Source organism: Sprattus sprattus (genome assembly GCF_963457725.1).
Source record: "Sprattus sprattus genome assembly, chromosome: 16".
Lineage (NCBI taxonomy): Eukaryota > Metazoa > Chordata > Actinopteri > Clupeiformes > Clupeidae > Sprattus > Sprattus sprattus.
The window spans coordinates 30,362,676-30,382,485 of NC_137914.1; the positions used below are offsets into that span (position 1 = coordinate 30,362,676).

The window sequence follows — 19,810 nt, forward strand, 5'->3', positions numbered from 1 at the left end:
AAGGCGCTGTCAGAATAGTTCCGCCAGACCAAAGTCAAAGTCAGGGTTTCTATTCAAAACATTTCCTGGTCCCGAAGAAGGGAACACAAGCACTCAGACCAATATTGGATCTCAGAGTTGGATCTCACAAATACTTAAGAACAAATACTTAAGAAAGTTTACGTTCCGAATGCTACGAATTTCTGAAACTCCCATTCGGTTTATCACTAAGCCCACGGACGTTTGTAAAATGCACGGAAGCGGCCCTGGCTCCCCTGAGGGAGAAAGGGATCCGTATAGTTACTTTTGTGGACGACTTGGCTGTGGCATGCCAATCGGAAACACTAGCGAAAGAGCATACAGCAGCGCTCGTAGAACACCTCACTGCGTTGGGATTCAGTCTCAATTACAAAAAGAGTGTGTTGAGCCCTACTCAAATTATCTCTTATCTGGGCTTGTCACTGAACTTAATCACGTTCAGCGCGTATCTGTCACGCGAAAGAATAGACAAGTTCAACCAATGTCTGACACACTTCCAAAGGGACAAAGTTATTCCCTTCCGAGTATGCCTCAGACTGCTTGGACTGATGGCCTCAGTGCTGGTGGTAGTTCGACTTGGCTGTCTATACATGAGGGACTTCCAACGTTGGGTAGCATCTCTCAAGCTAGACCCAGCACGTCACGCTTGTCGAAAAGTGAGAGTGACGACAGAGCGTAAATGGCATTAATTTCATGGCGGAACCCGAACTTTCTGACAGAGGGGTGCCTATGGGGACAGTGCAAGTCAGGAAAGTTGTAACAACAGATACATCCCTCCTCGGTTGGGGAGGGAAACACAAGGGTTGGGCAATAAACGGAAAGTGGAAACCGAATCTCCGATCGTGTCACATAAATGATCTGGAGTTCAAGCAGTTTGGCTAACGCTGAATCATTTTCTTCCCCTGTTAAAGGGGCACCATGTCTTAGTTTGCACGGACAACACAACTGTTGTAGCATACGTGAACAGACAAGGGGGACTGAGATCCCGACCGTTACACAAGCTTGCACGCAAACTGATTTTCTGGAGCAACAATCATTTTCCATCTCTGAGAGCTGCACACGTTCCTGGAGCTCAGAATCTGGCAGCGTAAGAGACCCAAGTAAGTAAGTTTGGGCATTTTGCTCTTGGGATATGCACTTTGTTTGGGATAGTGCTGGGGGGGTAAGTGTTTTTTCCGCATTGAATGTTTTTTCTTTGTTATTTTTAGTTTTACCTTGTCCATTTGTGGTTGCATTTGATTTTGAATATGACTTTTGCCAGAGTCACAGAATCCATTTACATCATGACAGATTGTCATGCCTGTTCAATATCATCTATACTAATGGATATGGCTAACTCAAATACACCAATTTACCAATTGGAATGTGAAAGGACTTAATCATCCTGTTAAACGTACCAAGGTCCTCACTCATCTTAAGCTCCTGAAAACTGACATAGCTTTCCTCACTGAGACACATATGCGTGGGTCTGAATATGTTGGCCTGAAGAGAGGACGGGTGGGACAGGTATACCATTCAACTTTTCAGGGGAAGGCCAGGGGAGCTGGCATTTTGATTACCAAGTCAGTACAATTTATATAATCTGAAACCATTTCAGACCGTAATGGACGTTTTGTTGTTGTGGTGGGTAAACTCTACGCTCTACCTGTGACATTAGCCTGTGTTTACGCCCCGAACTGGGATGTTTCTAAATTCATGCATAACTTCCTGTCAACTATACCATACTTAGACACTCATCAGCTTATATTGGCTGTGTTGTTGGATAGATCTTCCACTCGCATTGCCACTAAATCAAAAACGGCGGAATGCATTGAAAGCTTCTTGCGGTCTTGTGCAATGTCTGACCCATGGAGATTCCTTTACCCTACAAAGAATGAATACTCTTTTTTTTCACCTGTTCACCAAACCTATTCACGCATAGATTACTTCTTTATTTATAAAACCCTACTGCCATTGGTGGAGGTATGTGATTACAATAGCATGGTCATATCTGACCATGCCCCTGTAACACTGGTTTTGACCTTCCCCTATCATAGACCTAATAGATTCAGATGGAGACTCAATTCACTTCTTTTGTCAGATGAGTCATTTATTACTTTTATTAATGTTTACATAGACATATTCTTAGTGACCAATGTAAATGATGAGACTTCCCCTTCCTTGCTTTGGGAGGCCCTTAAGGCCTACTTGAGGGGGCAGATTATCTCCTACAGTGCATCTACCCATAAAGCACGAATGGCTAGACAAACGAAACTTACAGAGCTCATCTCGGATGTAGACAAAATATATGCTGGTAACCCAACACCAGAGCTTTATAAACAACGAATGATGTACCAGGCTGAATTTAATATGCTTTCTACTGGACAGGCAGAACGGGCTTTGATGAAGTGTAAAAATATGTCCCATGAATATGGAGAGAAACCAAGCAAAGCTCTTGCTTATAGTCTGAGACTTACCTCTACTACTCATATCATTGATCAAATTGAATCTGAGTCAGGATTGTTATCGGACCCTAGGGATATCAATAAACAGTTTTGTGATTTCTATTCTAATTTATATACTTCTGAACCCCCCACTGATCTGAGACTAATGGACAATTTCATGAGGGCCTAAATTTCCCCACTATGGAGGAGTTAGTGAATTCTTTAGAAAGCCCTATCTCTTTGGACGAAATGAACAATGCTATTGCCTGCATGCAAAGTCGAAAATGCCCAGGCCCGGACGGCTTTCCTATAGAATATTATAAGAAGTTCTCAGCAAAACTTGGCCCCTTACTCAAAGCTGTGTTTGATGATAGTCTAAACTCCCAGTGCCTCCCACCAACTTCACGCCAGGCATCAATATCCCTTCTTCTAAAAAAAGGAAAGGATCCCCACAGTTGTTCCTCCTACCGTCCAATAAGTCTTCTTAATGTTGATGTAAAGATATTGGCTAAGGTGCTGGCTCTCCGCCTTGAGTCTGTTTTGCCCACTAATGTCTCATCTGACCAAACTGGATTTATAAAAAAGACATTTATTTTTTAATGTCAGGCGTGTATTTAATATCCTTTACACTCCCTCCTCTCAGCATTCTGAGGCTCTTTTAGCTTTAGACGCTGAAAAAGCGTTTGATCGTGTAGAGTGGAATTACTTGTTTTATGTTCTTAAGCGGTTTGGGTTTGGGGATACTTTCATCTCTTGGGTCAAACTGTTGTACATCTCCTTTGGCCTCAGTCAGAACTAATGACACGCATTCCTCATACTTCCCTCTTCAGCGTGGGACTAGACAGGGCTGTCCCCTGTCTCCACTGCTTTTTTCCTTGGTAATGGAGCCCCTAGCAGCCACTATTAGGCAGTGTACCGATATCAAAGGGATTTTCAGAGCAAATCAGGGACACAACATTTCTCTACAGCAGACGAGGTCCTCCTGTATATATCTGACCCTTTTACACCCATTCCGCATATTCTTACCATCCTTAAAGTTTTTGGCAGTTTCTCAGGATACAAACTCAATCTTGACAAAAGTGAGCTCTTACCCATTACTACAATTGCTAATCAGACCTCACTTCTTTCTCTACCTTTCAAAGTGACTATTAATAAGTTTAATTATCTGGGTGTGTGTATAAAAAGGTCCCATTCCCAACTTTTGGAGGCCAATTTTACTCTATTGGAGCGCACCCAACAGGATCTTACCCGCTGGTCCACTATGCCTTTGTCCTTAGCCGGGCGAATCAGTATAATTAAAATTAATATCCTTCCCAAATTCTTATTTTTATTTCAGTGCATCCCATATTTCCTTACAAAAGCATTTTTAACAAAGCTTGATCGTCTTATTTCAACTTTTATTTGGAATAATAAAACACCTAGGATCAGGAAATTGTTTCTACAGAGGCCTAAAATACATGGCGGAATGGCCCTACCTAATTTTCAAATTTACTATTTACTATTGATCTCAGCATGAGAATGGTTCGTGGGAGGATAGCTGGTGGCGTAGCTATACTTTGGAACAAAAAATATGACCCAATGGTGAAGGTGGTGCGTCTTAACCTGTTACTGCAGTGGGATATTTCGCCTTAATTTGGAACGATTTGTACTTACACATAATAACACTCAATATCTGAAGTTGTACACAAGATACAAAGATCATTCATATCTTAAATTGAAGAAGACAAATGGGCCAAGACATGCATTCACCTCCTGACTTTTATTTTCATCATTAAGTATCAATTTCAAAGCATCATATACAGAACAAAATGTAAAAAATGTAAAAAACGCCTTTCATTTTTATGTTTGACAGTGTGTGGATGGTTTCAAGGAAAAAAAAAACTGTCATGTCCTATATTTCCTGATTCAACATGTTCCTGAGAAACAAAGTACAAAGTTTGGAGCAGATATCTAAAAATGTCCAGGTGTTGCACAGCAATATCTAAATGGTGCATTCAGGCGTCTCCAAGTGTCCAAAACCTCTCCAAGCTCTCCAAATGCATAAAAAATGTTCTCATTGTATATCATTGTTTTTTTTCGTTGTACAGACATATATAACTCCATTTTAGACTAATATTATAATTTCTTTTGAGATTGGATTGTGTCACTGTTGGAGACTGTGCAGCTGGTAGTAGTGGTGGCGACAGGGGTGGTGGTGGTGGTGGCGACAGGGGTGGTGGTGGGGGTGAGGGTGATACTGAAGCTGGAGCTGGGTCACTGCAAGATAAAAACGTTGGACAATATCAATATTTTGACTGGGTCATGCCTTACAATTGAATGTTGCTTCATGTTATTTACTAAGCTAATGCACAAATATGTAAAATGTAAACATATGTAAAAAACACCATAGTCAAGTTGAAGTGTGATAATAACATAGGCATTATGCATTCAGCATGCATTTAGCAGATGTAAATAAAACATTTCTATGCGATTTGAGGCAAGAAGCAGGTTGTGCTATGTTAGTATGTTGTAACCTACATTGCAGCTACGTGAATACAGCAGCAGCATGCTAACCAATATCCATTACTAACAAACTACATCCCACAATGATAAAAAAAAAAAATAAAGCACTAAAGAGAATAAGGCATATGCATAGCTTACTGGTATGCACTAAAAAGTAGTTGATTTAAATTACTTACGCATCGAGGATGGCATCGATTCCATTCACTCTTCCGAGTCCATGCTAGTCCATGCTGAGTCCATGCTGAGTCCATGCTAGCATGCTAGTCCATGCTGAGTCCACTGGCTTCCGTCGACGTCTTCATCAAAAATCATCCCATATATTTCACTCATCTGCAATCCTCGTCTTGCCATGATGGATGAGTACAAGGGAGACAAATTGCAGCCAAAAATATGCACAAACAAGCCCTCAGGATCGTGTGGACCAAACCACTTGCTGTGCGCATTTGAAGGTAAACAAAATGGCCCATTTACGCACCGGGAGCGCAGCTGAGACTCTTGAGTTGCGCTTTCAAAAATCTAAACTCCAGGACTGAGCAATCAGGGCAAATGACCTACCTACTTTTTTGTTAGAATCTCTATTATTCGGTAAAACAGGTGTCAATCACTACTGAGAAGTCTTACAAGAAGTGTAAAGTGATATGATAGGACATGCCTGAGCAGCTGCATGATTGAGAGCTGATGCCATTGGTGGTAATGCCTGTCACTCATGACAAACATGTGTTTAACAGCCAATAAAATCCAAAGATTCTGAAAGAGGGGGTCTTAAGCTTTGTAACTATATATAACATCACGTGATAACTTCGTGTAGTGTTGTCAGGAAGAGAGCGAGGAGATCGCCATCAGAAACATACAAGAAAGTGAACGTTTTTTCTCAATGTCGTGAGCAAGTGAATAAACAACTTTATGGACATAACCATGCAGTTCAAGTCTGTTTTTTTAGATGTTTTGAAGGTAAATGAATGTTCTATAACGTTATGTAAGGTACGGATAATGCAGAAACACATTTAAATGGCTTAGTTATGGGAGGAGGCTGCTCCATATGTAAAAAATGAGGATGTGTCATGGTGTGTTTAAAATTGTATTTATTTGTAACGGATGCATGTAGACAACTGAAAATCGGTTTACATATAGTTGGATTACCACAAAAAAATATTAAATGGGAGTTTGAATCATATTTTCAGAAATAGAATTTTCAGGATTTGTTTTGGCGATTTATCCAGTACGGGCCCGCCCGCGGGTCCATTAGGGGGCGTTAAAGCAGTAACAAGTTAATGTTGACTGGGCTATTGGGTTGGAGTTTAATCATAATGAAAAGAAATGTACTATTTTAAATGTGTACACACCATATGAATCCTATGACCATGAGGATGAATTTCTGAACAGGTTGGCTTTTATTCAGTCCTTCATAGAGGACAACAGCTCATCTTGTGTCTATGTCATGGGTGACTTTAATGCTGACACGTCAGATAAATCTTTATTAGCAAAACATCTGCAGCAGTTCTGTACTGAAACTAAATTAATTATATCAAGTAAAGTTTTTTTGCCTGATACAAGTTTTACCTATGTAAGTGAAGCTTGGCACACAACTTCCTGGCTAGACCCTATTGTGACAACAGCCGATGCTCATGACTCACTGGAAAGTATAGAGATATGTTATGGACTGGCCACCACTGATCACATACCAGTTGCTATGCTGCTAAATGTTGAAAGTGTACCCCTGCTGGCCAACAATGGTAATGCTGCTCCCTCAAAGAAACTGGACTGGTCAAAATTGACCAAAGAGGATATGCACAGATAATCTTTATTAACTGATAGCTTACTTCATTCAGTGATGTTGAATTGCCTAGGGATGCCCTTATATGCACGGATATGAGCTGCAAGGATAAACATCATACTGAAAAGCTCTGTGCCATGTATGATGATATTGTCAAATGTCTTTATACTTCCAGTGAATCTTTTATTAATTACAAGAGGAAGGTCCCTAACATACGGCCTGGCTGGAATGAATTTGTGTCTGAGCAACATGCTGCTGCTAGAGAGGCATTTAGACATTGGTCAGAGGCAGGCAGACCCAGACAGGGAGTGTTGCTTGAAAACAAAAAACTCACAAATGCTAGTTTTAAATATGCACTTTGTTTTATTAAGAAAAATGAAAACACAATGAGAGCAGACTCGCTGGCCAGAAAGATGCAGAATAACAATCTTACTGACTTCTGGAAGGAGATCCAGATCATAAATAATAACAGAACTCCCCTCCCTTCTGATATCGAGGGGATTAGTTGTCCAGAGAAGATTGCTGATCTATGGGGAGTGCATTACAGTAAACTATTTAATTGTGTTAAAAGTAAAACCGTTAGAATTGATAATGAATGTAAAGGTTTCTCAGCAGACATGATAGTTAGATCAGTAGTTATCTATGATTCCATCCACATGCTTGACAACAACAAAGCTTGTGGTATGGATTGCATTTCTGCAGAGCATCTAAAAAATGCCAGTTATAGACTCAGTCCATTACTAGCCATGTGTCTTACTGGAATTATGGTTTATGGTGTTCTACCGAACTCTATTATGTCAGTGCTGTTAGTGCCTGTTCTTAAGGATAAGTCTGGTACACTGAACAGCAAAGACAACTATCGACCCATTGCATTAGCCAGTATCTTGTCTAAAGTGTTTGAGAGAATTCTTTTAATGAAATTGGAAATGTATGTTCTGACTGCTGACAATCAGTTTGGTTTTAAAAGAAAACATGGTACTGATCTCTGTATGTATGCTCTGAAGGTGATTGTCTCTAGGTACAAAAGTCTTAATTCATCTGTATTTTTATGCTTTATTGATGCTTCCAAAGCTTTCGATAGAATTTGTCATGAAAAACTGTTTATGAAGCTGCTAGCGAGAGGTGTCCCTAAACCTCTTGTGAGGATTTTGGTGTTCTGGTATGCCAATCAAACTTTTCATGTTAAATGGGACAATGTTGTATCAGCCCCTTTCTATGTTGGCAACGGAGTTCGACAAGGAGGAATTTTATCTCCCTTTTTGTTTAATGTTTATATGGACGAATTATCAAGCCAGCTGAATAAGACAAATACAGGCTGTCTTGTAGGGGAATCTACTGTAAATCATCTGATGTACGCAGATGATTTGGTCTTACTCAGCCCATACAGTGCTGGGCTGCAACAGATGCTGAGGGTGTGCATAGACCATGATATTAAATATAATGCAAAGAAAAGCCACATAATGATAGTCAGAAGTAATCAGGATAGGAAATTAACCTTCCCTACCTTTTATCTATCTGGCAGTCCCCTTGGTGCCCGTGAGGAAATAAGATATCTGGGCCATGTCATTTCTGATGATTGGACTGATGACAACGATATATATCGACAGCGCTGCAAAATATATTCTCAGGCCAATATGTTATAAAGAAAGTTTTCTATGTGCTCAGATTCGGTTAAACGTTCCCTGTTTAGAACCTACATAACACCGATGTACACTGCTCATTTGTGGTCTAATTACAGGAAAAGGAGTATACAGAGACTGAAAGTAGCTTACAATGATGCTTTTAGATTGCTGCTTCATGTGCCTAGGTGGCATAGTGCTAGTCAGTTGTTTGTTTCTAAGCAAGTACCAACTTGTGAGATGCTCTTGAGAAAACTGATGTATGGTTTCATGTGTCGACTGGACAAGTCTGAGAACTGCATAATAGAGGCTCTGGTCAACCCTCTAAAGAGCTGTTATCGCTTTACCTCAAACTTAAGACGACATTGGCACAAAAGTCTTCATACTTTTTAATGCACTGTATTATGTGTGTTGTATCTTTTAGTTTTCTCAATTTTTTTATAACTGTATGTCTGTTACTTTATATGGAACTTGGTGTCTGAAATAAAGAATAATAATAATATTGGGCTGCCAATATCAAAAGCGTATTGTATTGGCGATGGGATACATCCTCCCGGGATCTTCCTGGCTGGTTACAAATTGAATCTAGTTATTGTAGTCCTGTCTCACTTTCAGCTCTTTTGCGTTCATCTCTTCCCTTACATTCACCACAGACCTGCCAGAATCCTGTAGTCTGCCATTCTTTAAAAATCTGGTCTCAGTTTCGGAAACGTTTTGGGCTAGTCTCTATGTCAATTTATTCCCCTATTACAGCCAACCACATATTCCCACCCTCTCTCCAAGATAATACATTTACTTGTTGGTTTAGAAACGGAGTGGTGAATATAAAGATGTTATACAACGATGCCATTTTCATGTCATTTGATCAGGTTAGACAGGAATTTTCTCTACAGGAATCACTTTACTCAATTTCCCTCACCTCCACCAAAGTCACCACTTGATTCAATCCTTGAAACCCCTCCTGAGGTGAAGGGAACCGTATCAAGGCTGTACACAATTATATTTGAATTGGAAGGTTCCTCAATGTCAGTAATAAAGGAAAACTGGGAGAAGGATATGGGTGCAGATATAACTGAGGATCAATGGTCTAACATAATTCAAAAAATTCACTCCACCTCTATTTGTGCAAGGCACAGTCTTATTCAGTTTAAGATTGTACATAGGCTACATATGTCCAAGGTTAACATGTCCAAAATATTCCCAGGGGTTAACCCTATCTGTGACAGATGTAAGCAAGCACCTGCCACTCTGTATCACACATTTTGGTTTAACAGCATTCTGGTCAATATTTGAGGTATACTCAACCATTTTAGGTTTAACTATTGATCCCTGTCCTTTCATTGGACTGTTTGGTGTACCTGCAGACAATCTCCCTCTGCAAAAGCCACAATTAAATTCCTCCCTTTTAGCACAGCGACCCATTCTTTTAAATTGGAAAAGTGACCACCCCCCTTCCTTTGGCAGATGGATCTGTGATGTGATGTTTTTTCTTAAGCTTGAAAAAATGAGATATACTGTAAATGGATCAATAGAAAAATTGTAGCATGGCGTCCATTTATTGTATATGTTGAACAAATGACCATGATCCTTGACTCTGACTAAGTTGTTATGTACTACATGTAACTAACCACTCTGGACTTTTTTTTTTTTTTCTTGTTTTGCTTTGTGGTGTTGTGTTTGTTTGCTGGTCCCAGTGTTATTGTTTGTACTGTCTTTGTGTTTGAAAATCTCAATAAATATACATTGAATAAAAAAAAAGAATCTGGCAGCGGACCTGCTGTCTCGGGGCGACCCGCTCTACAGCGGATGGAAGCTCAGCACCAAGGTGTGCGATCAGATTTGGTTGATTTTCGGCAGGGCATCAGTGGACCTGTTTGCGTCACATGACACAGCTCAATGCCCTCTTTACTTCTCTCTCCGGGAGCTGAACGCTCCACTCGGAGTAGACGCTCTAGCACACGAATGGCCGAATCATGCTCTTCTTTACGCATTTCCACCCATCGCGTTAATTCCCCCCACCCTGGCCAGGGTGAGGGAGAAACATCTATCGCTAATTCTAATTGCCCCCCGATGGCCGGGGAAACATTGGTTAGCGGAGATAATAGAAATGTTGTACAGGGAACCATGGCAGCTTCCGTTAGACAGGGACTTACTGTCTCAGGCGAAGGGGGAGATATTTCACCCCAACCCAGAGAGGCTAGCGCTATGGGCTTGGCCGTTGAATGGAAAAATTTAAATGCAACAGGTCTACCCCCTAATGTGATTAAAACCATTCAAAGTGCAAGAGCTGCCTCGACGAGGTCGCTCTATGGATGCAAATGGTCAGTGTTCGAACGATGGTGCGTAACTACGCACGAAATTCCGTATCAATGTTCCATCTCGACGATTCTATCTTTCCTACAAGATCTAATCGACAAGGGCAGAGCCTTCTCGACCATTAAAGTGTTTTTGGCCGCGATCTCCGCATGCCACGTTGGCATTGGGAGCAAATCAGTGGGCCAACATCCACTAGTTGTTCAATTCATGAAAGGAGCGCGCAGGACCCTACTGGTCTCAAAACCGCTAGCTCCATCCATTGATGGACATTGATCTTAAAACACTTTCTTTTAAGACAGCATTGTTATTAGCTTTGGCGTCAACAAAGTGTGTCAGTGAACTACAAGCTTTCTCGGTACATCCTTCATGTCTACAATTTGTGTCATTACGACCAAATCCGGCGTTTATGCCTAAGGTTATTCAGCCATGCATTCCATTTGAGCTGACAGCCTTTTGGCCTCCACCTTTCGATTCTCCGGAGCAGAAACGTTTACATGCGCTGTGCCTGAGCCTCCGGATCTATGTGGATAGGACGGCAACTCTTAGGCAGAGTGATCAGCTTTTCGTGTCATGGGCAAAGCCCTATACGGGTAAGCCTATTTCTACCCAGCGGCCTTCACACTGGATTGTGGATGCTATTTGTTTAGCATATTCCAGCAAGGGCCTGTCTGAGGGTGTGTCTATGGACGTTGTGTGTAGGTCGGAAGGATGGTCTTCCTACCAAATCTACGTCAGATTTTACAAACTTGATGTCACGGCAACACCCGTAGCGCATGCAGTACTTGGGGTTGGTGCATCTAGGTCGGGCCCTTCGGGCTCTCAGCCCTTGTAGGTTGGCAGTAGGCATTCGAGACATGCTTTTGTGCAATACGGGAAATACTTATCCCATAGTGAGACACCGAAACGAATGCTTAAAAGAGAACTTTAGGTTATTTGCATAACCCTGGTTCTCTGATAGCATGAGTGAGGTGTTTCACCGCATTACCCTCCTTGCTGTGCGAAGCGAGAAGAGGTTTGCTTGTTTTTTGAATGACGAAGTGATGCTGTGTATCCCTAGATATAGGAAGGCGGGGCCAATGGGGCTGCCGTAGTGATATAAGGCTTCTGAGGAATACGGGCTGGGGCGTATCCCATAGTGAGACACCTCACTCATGCCATCAGAGAACCAGGGTTATGCAAATAACCTAAAGTTTTTATGCTTAAAACCTTATGGTAAAATATCAGGAAAAGTCTGAATCTGAAAGCCTGAATCTACCTCCCGCCTCCAGAGGATTAAATATGTAATACAACAGTGGAACAAACATGGGCTGTACAGAAGACAAAATACAAATAATAATAGTAAAAAGTTTCTAGGGCAGAATAGTCCTTAACCCAGAGTATCAGTGAATATCTGTTTGACATGTCTTATGTCTTTGGGAATTCTCACCTGTCCTGAATAAAGAGGCTGGACAGTGTCCTCCTGCATGAGGAACATGTTGATAAAGTGGATGAGGATGCTTGGTGCAGTCCTAGAGTCCTTAGCAGAGAAAGCCAGCCATTTGTAAATGATCATGAAGACCAGGTACCCAAATACACATAAAAGGAAGAGCAGCTCAGGGATGAACATCAAATACACATTGAAGGTTTTTTTGAAGTGCCTGTGGAAACAACCAAACAGAGAACAAAATGTTTTGTATTTATTAATTATTCAACCCCCTTTACCCTCAAGACATTATTGTGATTTGTGGAGGATTTAATGAAAATATATTTCTTAAGGCCCTAGTGAACAGTCCAAAAACATTTGAGTGGCATATTTAAGCGATTTTGAGAACATTAAGTTGTGTTTCTAATAAATCAAAATCAAAATCTTTCCAGATTACTAGGTAGCTTATCTCACTTGTACTCCATGCCTTGTTGTGAATTGCATGTGAAAATAAATTATGATATTTGCTAATCTGTGCACATAATCTGGCTGTGAAATAACATGAAATTTCAGCCAACATAAACTGCTTCCATCTCTGCATCTATCTCCACACACTCAATTACTCACAAAGTCCTTATTGTGTGGAAAGGGAACAGGCATCACTTGACCGTAGACCTTATGTTTGGCAATTGACAGCAACTTGCTTGTGGACCAAGGCAGCTAAGAGCAATCATGTTTTGAAAACACATCAGATTCAAGTTTCAATCATTGGTCATTTCTTCATCCATTTTCACACCTCTGTGTCGTAGCTGAATAAGTCGCAGGTGTTTATAACTAAAGGAACAGCAGGGACTCACCCTTTCAGATAATGCTAGTTGTGAATCTGAACAACTAAGCATGGTAGAGTAATCTGGTTTTGAAACAGTAGCAAAGGTCAGTATTGTTGCATAATACTATTTTACATACAGACACATGTTTTCAAACTGCAAAGTCACAGTGTACCATCATCATGGTTGTGATCTCACCAGATTATAGACATTCTTGTCTATACGTATCGGAAAAGATATCCTCCCTGACTCAAGCACCAGAGTCACACTTTTCCACCTAATATTCCCATGAGGGAAATGAGGCTAACCTAAACCACAGCTACCAAATCAGCCGAGACAAGGCCTACTGTATTATCATTGATTTGATTGCCAGTCACCAGAATATCTTGCGAGCAAAGTGGGTTCAACAATTTTGAGTTTGGCTGTTTGTAAATGAAGCATTAAAATGCTTCAAATCCCCTAGCCTGACGATGTCATACTCATAATTCTAGTCAGAATATGAGTCTGATGCTGAGCCATTGGACTGTGATTATGGGGCGTGTTTCAACGAACCAGGGAAAAAAAATGCCTCTTCGCTCAATTGGATACCTACAACTAATCAGAGCAACATAGTATGACCATCTGATACATTCAAACTTTTACCGGATCCCGTAAGGACGGAAAAAACATATTTTCGATCGACAAATGCCTTGATCGCGTTTCTCTGTTCCTCTTTCAAAATGAATGCGATGTCACTATCTGTGAGATATGCCTGCTCACGTACTTATTAGCAGCAAGGCTATAGCTAGCTACTATGTGTTTCAATGTTTTTTTTGTCTAAGCGTTAGCAATAACCTATCAATAATGGTCTAGAGCGCTTCAGTTAAGACCTACAATCCTTGGCAACATTCGTGTTGCACATACACAACTAACAGAGTCAATGTAGACATAAAAAAGTCGTGTAAATCATATAAAATATGTCCCACTAAGCTCCCGAGACGGCGCCATCTTTGTTCGATTTATAATCAATCTATCTAATCAACTCAAGCGTTGGTTGGTCATCTGTCCATCAACGTATAAAGCCCGCCCTTACAATTTGATTAGTCAGATTGCTTTTCCGAAAACTTGAATCTCTCCCAACTAGCTCAAAGCCAGACTGAATCTCCCAGACCAACAATGTTGTGGGCGGAGTTCAGGCTGGTATCCAGGCTACAAATCCCCAATAGTTACTTACAAATGGTTGAAGACCCCAAGGACGACCCCGAAGCTCATGTGAATGATTCCCAGAATCACAGACATTTTCATCTTATAAGAGTTCAAGAAAGTGAGACGATTTGATGCTATGTTCCATATCTGTAAAGCAAGGTGAGAAACAAACACTTCTTAGTGAACAGTTAGTCAATGAAGCATCTGCTCCCACTGGTAATGTTAATATATATATATATATAACAAATACTGAGGAACTCGGGCACTCACTGGATCAATGCCAAACGGATAGGGCCCACTGAAGACACCGATGACGTTGGGATCAAGAGTGTGCACGCCAGCTTTGCTTATTGCTTCGTGCCTGAAGTTTGGGAGATAATGTCAGTATTATTTCTTCGTGCCTGAAGTGTGGGAGATAATGTCAGTAATATTGCTTCGTGCCTGAAGTGTGGGAGATAATGTGAATATAATTGAATACAAAGAAAGTGTAGTGACAGACGAGCTTTACCCAGATATTTCAATTTTTTTTTAACTGACCAAAATTTTAATATAATGCAAATACATCCTTGATGTTTTGTGCTCATGCAGTGTTAGAGAAAAAGAGAAAATCTTCAACTCAGGCTACCTACAACTTATGTAGTGCCACTATTTGTTTTCTGGAGTTTTGAGAATAACATGGTTGTGTAAAACATTGTAGAGCATGTAAAGTATTAACAGAGCTCGAAGATGTTTTTGCATTCTGATAATGTACAGTGGGTACGGAAAGTATTCAGACCCCTTTACATTTTTCACCCTTTGTTTCATTGCAGCCATTTGCTAAAATCGAAAAAGTTCTTTTTTTCCGCATTAATGTACACTCAGCAACCCATCTTGACAGAAAAAAACAGAAATGTAGACATTTTTGCAAATATATTAAAAAAGAAAAACTGAAATATCGCATGGTCATAAGTATTCAGACTAGGGCTGGGCAAGTTAACACGTTAATCTTGCGTTATCAATTATTTAACGCCGACAATTATTTTATCGCGCGTTAACGCAGGTTTTATTATTTTGCTCAAAGGCTTTTATTTTGTAAAAGTCTGCCGCAAAACCGAAAAACCATAGACATATATATACAGATGTCTCGTCGCGTTGCCGGCCAACGGAGTTGAACGTCCGCACTTGGCGGCCATCTTGCCACAGTCAGCTCGCTCACGTAACATTGTGTTGGTAGTGGCAAGGGGGTGCAACGGCGGTTTCTTGAACGTCCGCACAGGAGGCCATTTTAAGGACGGAATAGCTTCCGGGAGGGATCAGTGGTACGTTAGGTAACGTCAGTGATCTTCACAATCGTTTACACTCTTATCTTGCGGAAATTTTGACGGATTTACAAATGACTTGATTTACAATCGTCATTATCTTGGTAATAATTCTGGATGCTTGAACATGTTGAAATGTGCAGCTTAATTGTGTATCACGGCTATTGTGTATCAGTCATTTTACATCAATTGGTGAGGCATAATTGTGCTTTCTTTTCAATATAACTTAAGTTGCACATAATAAAACTGAAGTTGCACATGATTTCCAATCGGGTTGGTTGGTTAAACATCTTACATTATGATTTCGACAGGAAATTGCTGACTTTATACATGGGTTTCTTGTATACAAACATTGAAGGCTGCGCGCGCAAATCCGCGGCAGAAAGCCATCTACCCTAATACAAATGAATACAGAAAGCCCAGTTTGTTTATTACTTATTTAGCCTACCGTTCCCTATTCTGTTGTCATGAATGCTTGCACACACCCTCAACATATTCCCAAACGTAACCTTGTACATTGTTGAGCCTTTTTCTATATTTGATTTGATTTGATATTTTATTTTTCCTGGCAAATGGATGCTTCCTCCTAGGTATACTGAACATCCAACCAACTCTGTTAGAGCAGTTCACCACACAACAACTCCCTGTCATGTTGCCTTCCTCCACAGCTTTCTCATCCACTTCAACGTTATCTTGCTTCTTTCTGCCGCGAGATTGCGCACGCAACCAGTGATGACGTAGCCGAGAAACCCATGTATTGCCAATGAAGATGCCATCATTTTGTGCAGCCTGCTCTATTGAACGCTCCCTTGAAACGAGACCTGTCAGAGACCTGTCAATGTTATTTTCATATGAAAACCCATGTTTATAATTCTTCATAAGTATGTAGTGCCATAAGAAATATCTTACGTTTATAACAAACCAACCCGTTTGAAAATCGGTTGAAAATTGAGCAAGTTCTGGTTATTAAAAAAGTACCACTACCAACACAATGTTAAGGGGGAGTGAGCTATACCGTCCTCAAAATGGCCGAAATGTGCGGACATTCGACTCCGTCGGCCAGAAACGCAGGCAGGATATCTAGCCTTTATATAGATATCTATGGGTAGTGGTACATGTAGGCCTACTTTTAAAACGATAACTTGCAAAATTTTCAACCGATTAATCGTGATTAAAAATTGTATTCGTTGCCCAGCCCTAATATAGACCCTTTGCTCAGTATTGAGTAGAAGCACCCTTTTGAGCTAGCACAGCCATGAGTCTTCTTGGGAATGATGCAACAAGTTTCTCGCACCTGGATTTGGGGATCCTCTGCCATTCTTCCTTGCAGATCCTCTCCAGTTCTGTCAGGTTGGATGGTGAACGTTGGTGGACAGCCATTTTCAGGTCTCTCCAGAGATGCTCAATTGGGTTTAGGTCAGGGCTCTGGCTGGGCCAGTCAAGAATGGTCACAGACTTGTTCCGAAGCCACTCCTTTGTTATTTTAGCTGTGTGCTTCGGGTCATTGTCTTGATGGAAGGTGAACCTTCGGCCCAGTCTGAGGTCCTGAGCACTCTGGTGGAGGTTTTTTGTATTAGGCAGGTGATGAGCAGTGCCTGGTTTTCTCCACACATACGCTTAGAATAAACGCCAAAAAGTTCAATCTTGGTCTCGTCAGACCAGAGAATCTTATTTCTCATAGTTTGGGAGTCCTCCATGTGTTTTTTGGCAAACTCTATGCAGGCTTCCATATGTCTTGCACTGAGGAGAGGCTTCCGTCGGGCCACTCTGCCATACAGCCCCGACTGGTGGAGGGCTGAGTGATAGTTGACTTTGTGGAACTTTCTCCCATCTCGCTACTGCATCTCTGGAGCTCAGCCACAGTGATCTTTGGGTTCTTCTTTACCTCTCTCACCAAGGCTCTTCTTCCACGATTGCTCAGTTTGGCTGGACGGCCAGGTTTAGGAAGAGTTCTGGTCATCCCATACTTCTTTCATTTAAGGATTATGGAGGCCACTGTGCTCTTAGGAACTTTGAGTGCTGCAGAAATTATTTTGTAACCTTGGCCAGATCTGTGCCATGCCACAATACTGTCTGAGCTCCTTGGGCAGTTCCTTCAACCTCATGATTCTCATTTGTTCTGACATGCACTGTGAGCTGTAAGGTCTTGTATAGACAGGTGTGTGCATTTCCTAATGAAGTCCAATCAGTTTAATTAAACACAGCTGGACTCCAATGAAGGAGTAGAACCACCTCAAGGAGGATCAGAAGAAATGGACAGCATGTGAGTTAAATATGAGTGTCACAGCAAAGGGTCTGAATACTTATGACCATGTGGTATCAGTTTTTCTTTTTTAATACATTTGCAAAAATGTCTACATTTCAGTTTTTTTTCTTTTAAGATGTGTTGCTGAGTGTACATTAATGCGGAACATTTTAGCAAATGGCTGCAATGAAACAAAGAGTGAAAAATGTAAAGGGGTCTGAATACTTTCCGTACCCACTGTATGAAAAAAAAAAGACTATTATTTTACAGGTCAACGCCGCACAATCCAATAGTGTTATCAGTTTGTCTTATTTATGATGCAATCAAAAACATTTTAAAAATTATCACCACAAATAAATGTATCTTTCAACACAAAAATCACAACAATCCTTGCTAGATCCTGGTGGGACTGAAAAGGTCAACATATTGTTTATGAATTCTGATCAAATTATTGCTATCTTGGTATCAGTTCCTATCAAACCCAGGGAAATCTCAAGGCATATCCACGTGTCTGAACCCATTGTGTACGTAGTGTGTATAAGTTAATGTTAATGTCTTAGAAAAATCAGTAAAAAAGACTTTTGGCCAAAATATGATAGCCACATCATGTTATTATTAGCAAAGCATTTTAGAGAGAAAGTTTTAATAACCCTGGCATAGGAATGGTAAAATACTCTTCTGAAGAACTGAACAGTCTCCACACGTCAATCAGGACACTATACAGATTTTCCATGAATCAATCTCTTTGCATACTCTAGCATCCCTCCAGTCAGCTGTGTCCACATCTGTTGGATTGGATGGTTTTGGGTTGATTCCTATTTAGTTTATTTAAGGTTTTGATTCCCTGAATTGACCTGCCCTTACTAAACTATAGCCAATAGTTTTGTGTATGAACCTTTGTAATGGGACCAGCACCAACTAGGATTATAACTTTGATTTGTTTTGTTAGTTTTTCAGTCTGCATTTCAGTCTATTGCCTTTGCCAAGACGTGCCATATGCAGCATTAGTTTTGACAACCAAAACACCTTTTTCAGTTGTATCGCAACACCTATTAGTCTGTAAATTGGAACTCACGTCCAGTTACCGTGGGTGAACATGGCCTTCACACTCCAGCTAGAGCCAAACATGTTGAGGGACTTGGAGAAGCAATCGTTGTAGATCAATCCTGTGTACACTGAAAACAGTCCCATCAGTAGAATGAGGTAGCGGCCCTCAAAGAAGGTGTTCCAGATCTATGGGAATATGGGATTTGTTATTGTAATTGTTGTCCTATCTCTCAATGTTAAATCACTGGTGATAAAGATTCAATTATGATGCAATGTCACACACATTTGAGACATGAAGTGGTGCAACAATATACATTATCTTATTTCAATATATTCTTCAAACATTCATTTTGGACAGTACACAAATCTCTTGCTGTCAAAGATGCACCTAATCTAATTTATTTCAAAGTCAGCATATATAGACAGCATATATAGACTTTTCAAAGCTACATTAACCCCATGTAAAGGAAATTTCAAGCCTATCAGCCTACAACATGTACCTCATTTCTGGTGTGCTTCAGTTTACGGTCATTTTCATACAGCACCATCCACAACGCAAAGCATGCCATTATGAGGCCGTGGCCCAGATCTCCAAACATCACAGCAAACAGAAAGGGAAATGTGATGATGGTATATGGAGCTGCAGAAAAGAAATGGCAGAATGAATGTTTTTACTTTGTGTAAATTAAAGCCATTAAATTAATTTTAGCTATTAAAATAAGATGCAGGATAACATAAAATGCATCAGTATTTAATACTATGCATCAGAGGTTCCGCTAGAGAAAAATGTTGCCGGTCATTTTTCATTTGCCGGACATTTTAATGATAAGCCCGCCAAATATCTATTTCTGCTTCTAAATTAGCCTATTGAAGAAAACTGACGGAATGCATAGCTTAAATAATAACATAATCAGGTAGTTCAGAATGCAACATGTTTATTTGCCTAAGTTTACAATGGAAAAAAAAACATTAATGTCTGATGCGCGTCAATAAGTGGCCTTTAATCGCAACCTGCTGTGGCGTTAAATTGAGCGCCGCAACATGGTCATTGCTATCTTCAATGAGAGCAGAGCTTCTAAAATTATTCGACCCTCTTGTGAATCCGTTGCGTCGTCCTGCCTTTTCGCAGTGCTAACAGAACATTTTAATGTGAC

The 19,810-nt window shown here is 40.6% G+C and overlaps 1 protein-coding gene across 4 annotated transcripts in view; it reads right to left on the reverse strand.

Moving 5' to 3' along the window:
- LOC308377391 (V-type proton ATPase 116 kDa subunit a 2-like) overlaps positions 1–19,810 on the reverse strand; it is a 95,984-nt gene that overhangs the window by 26,953 nt on the left and 49,221 nt on the right. For all 4 annotated transcript variants that reach the window (XM_080854019.1, XM_080854017.1, XM_080854016.1 and 1 more), the window contains 5 exons: positions 19,157–19,296; positions 18,685–18,842; positions 14,337–14,427; positions 14,095–14,213; positions 12,079–12,289 (listed from right to left, as the gene is read on the reverse strand). In XM_080854019.1, coding sequence (XP_080710145.1) covers positions 12,079–12,289; positions 14,095–14,213; positions 14,337–14,427; positions 18,685–18,842; positions 19,157–19,296 — 719 coding nt within the window. The remainder of the gene's footprint in view (positions 1–12,078; positions 12,290–14,094; positions 14,214–14,336; positions 14,428–18,684; positions 18,843–19,156; positions 19,297–19,810) is intronic.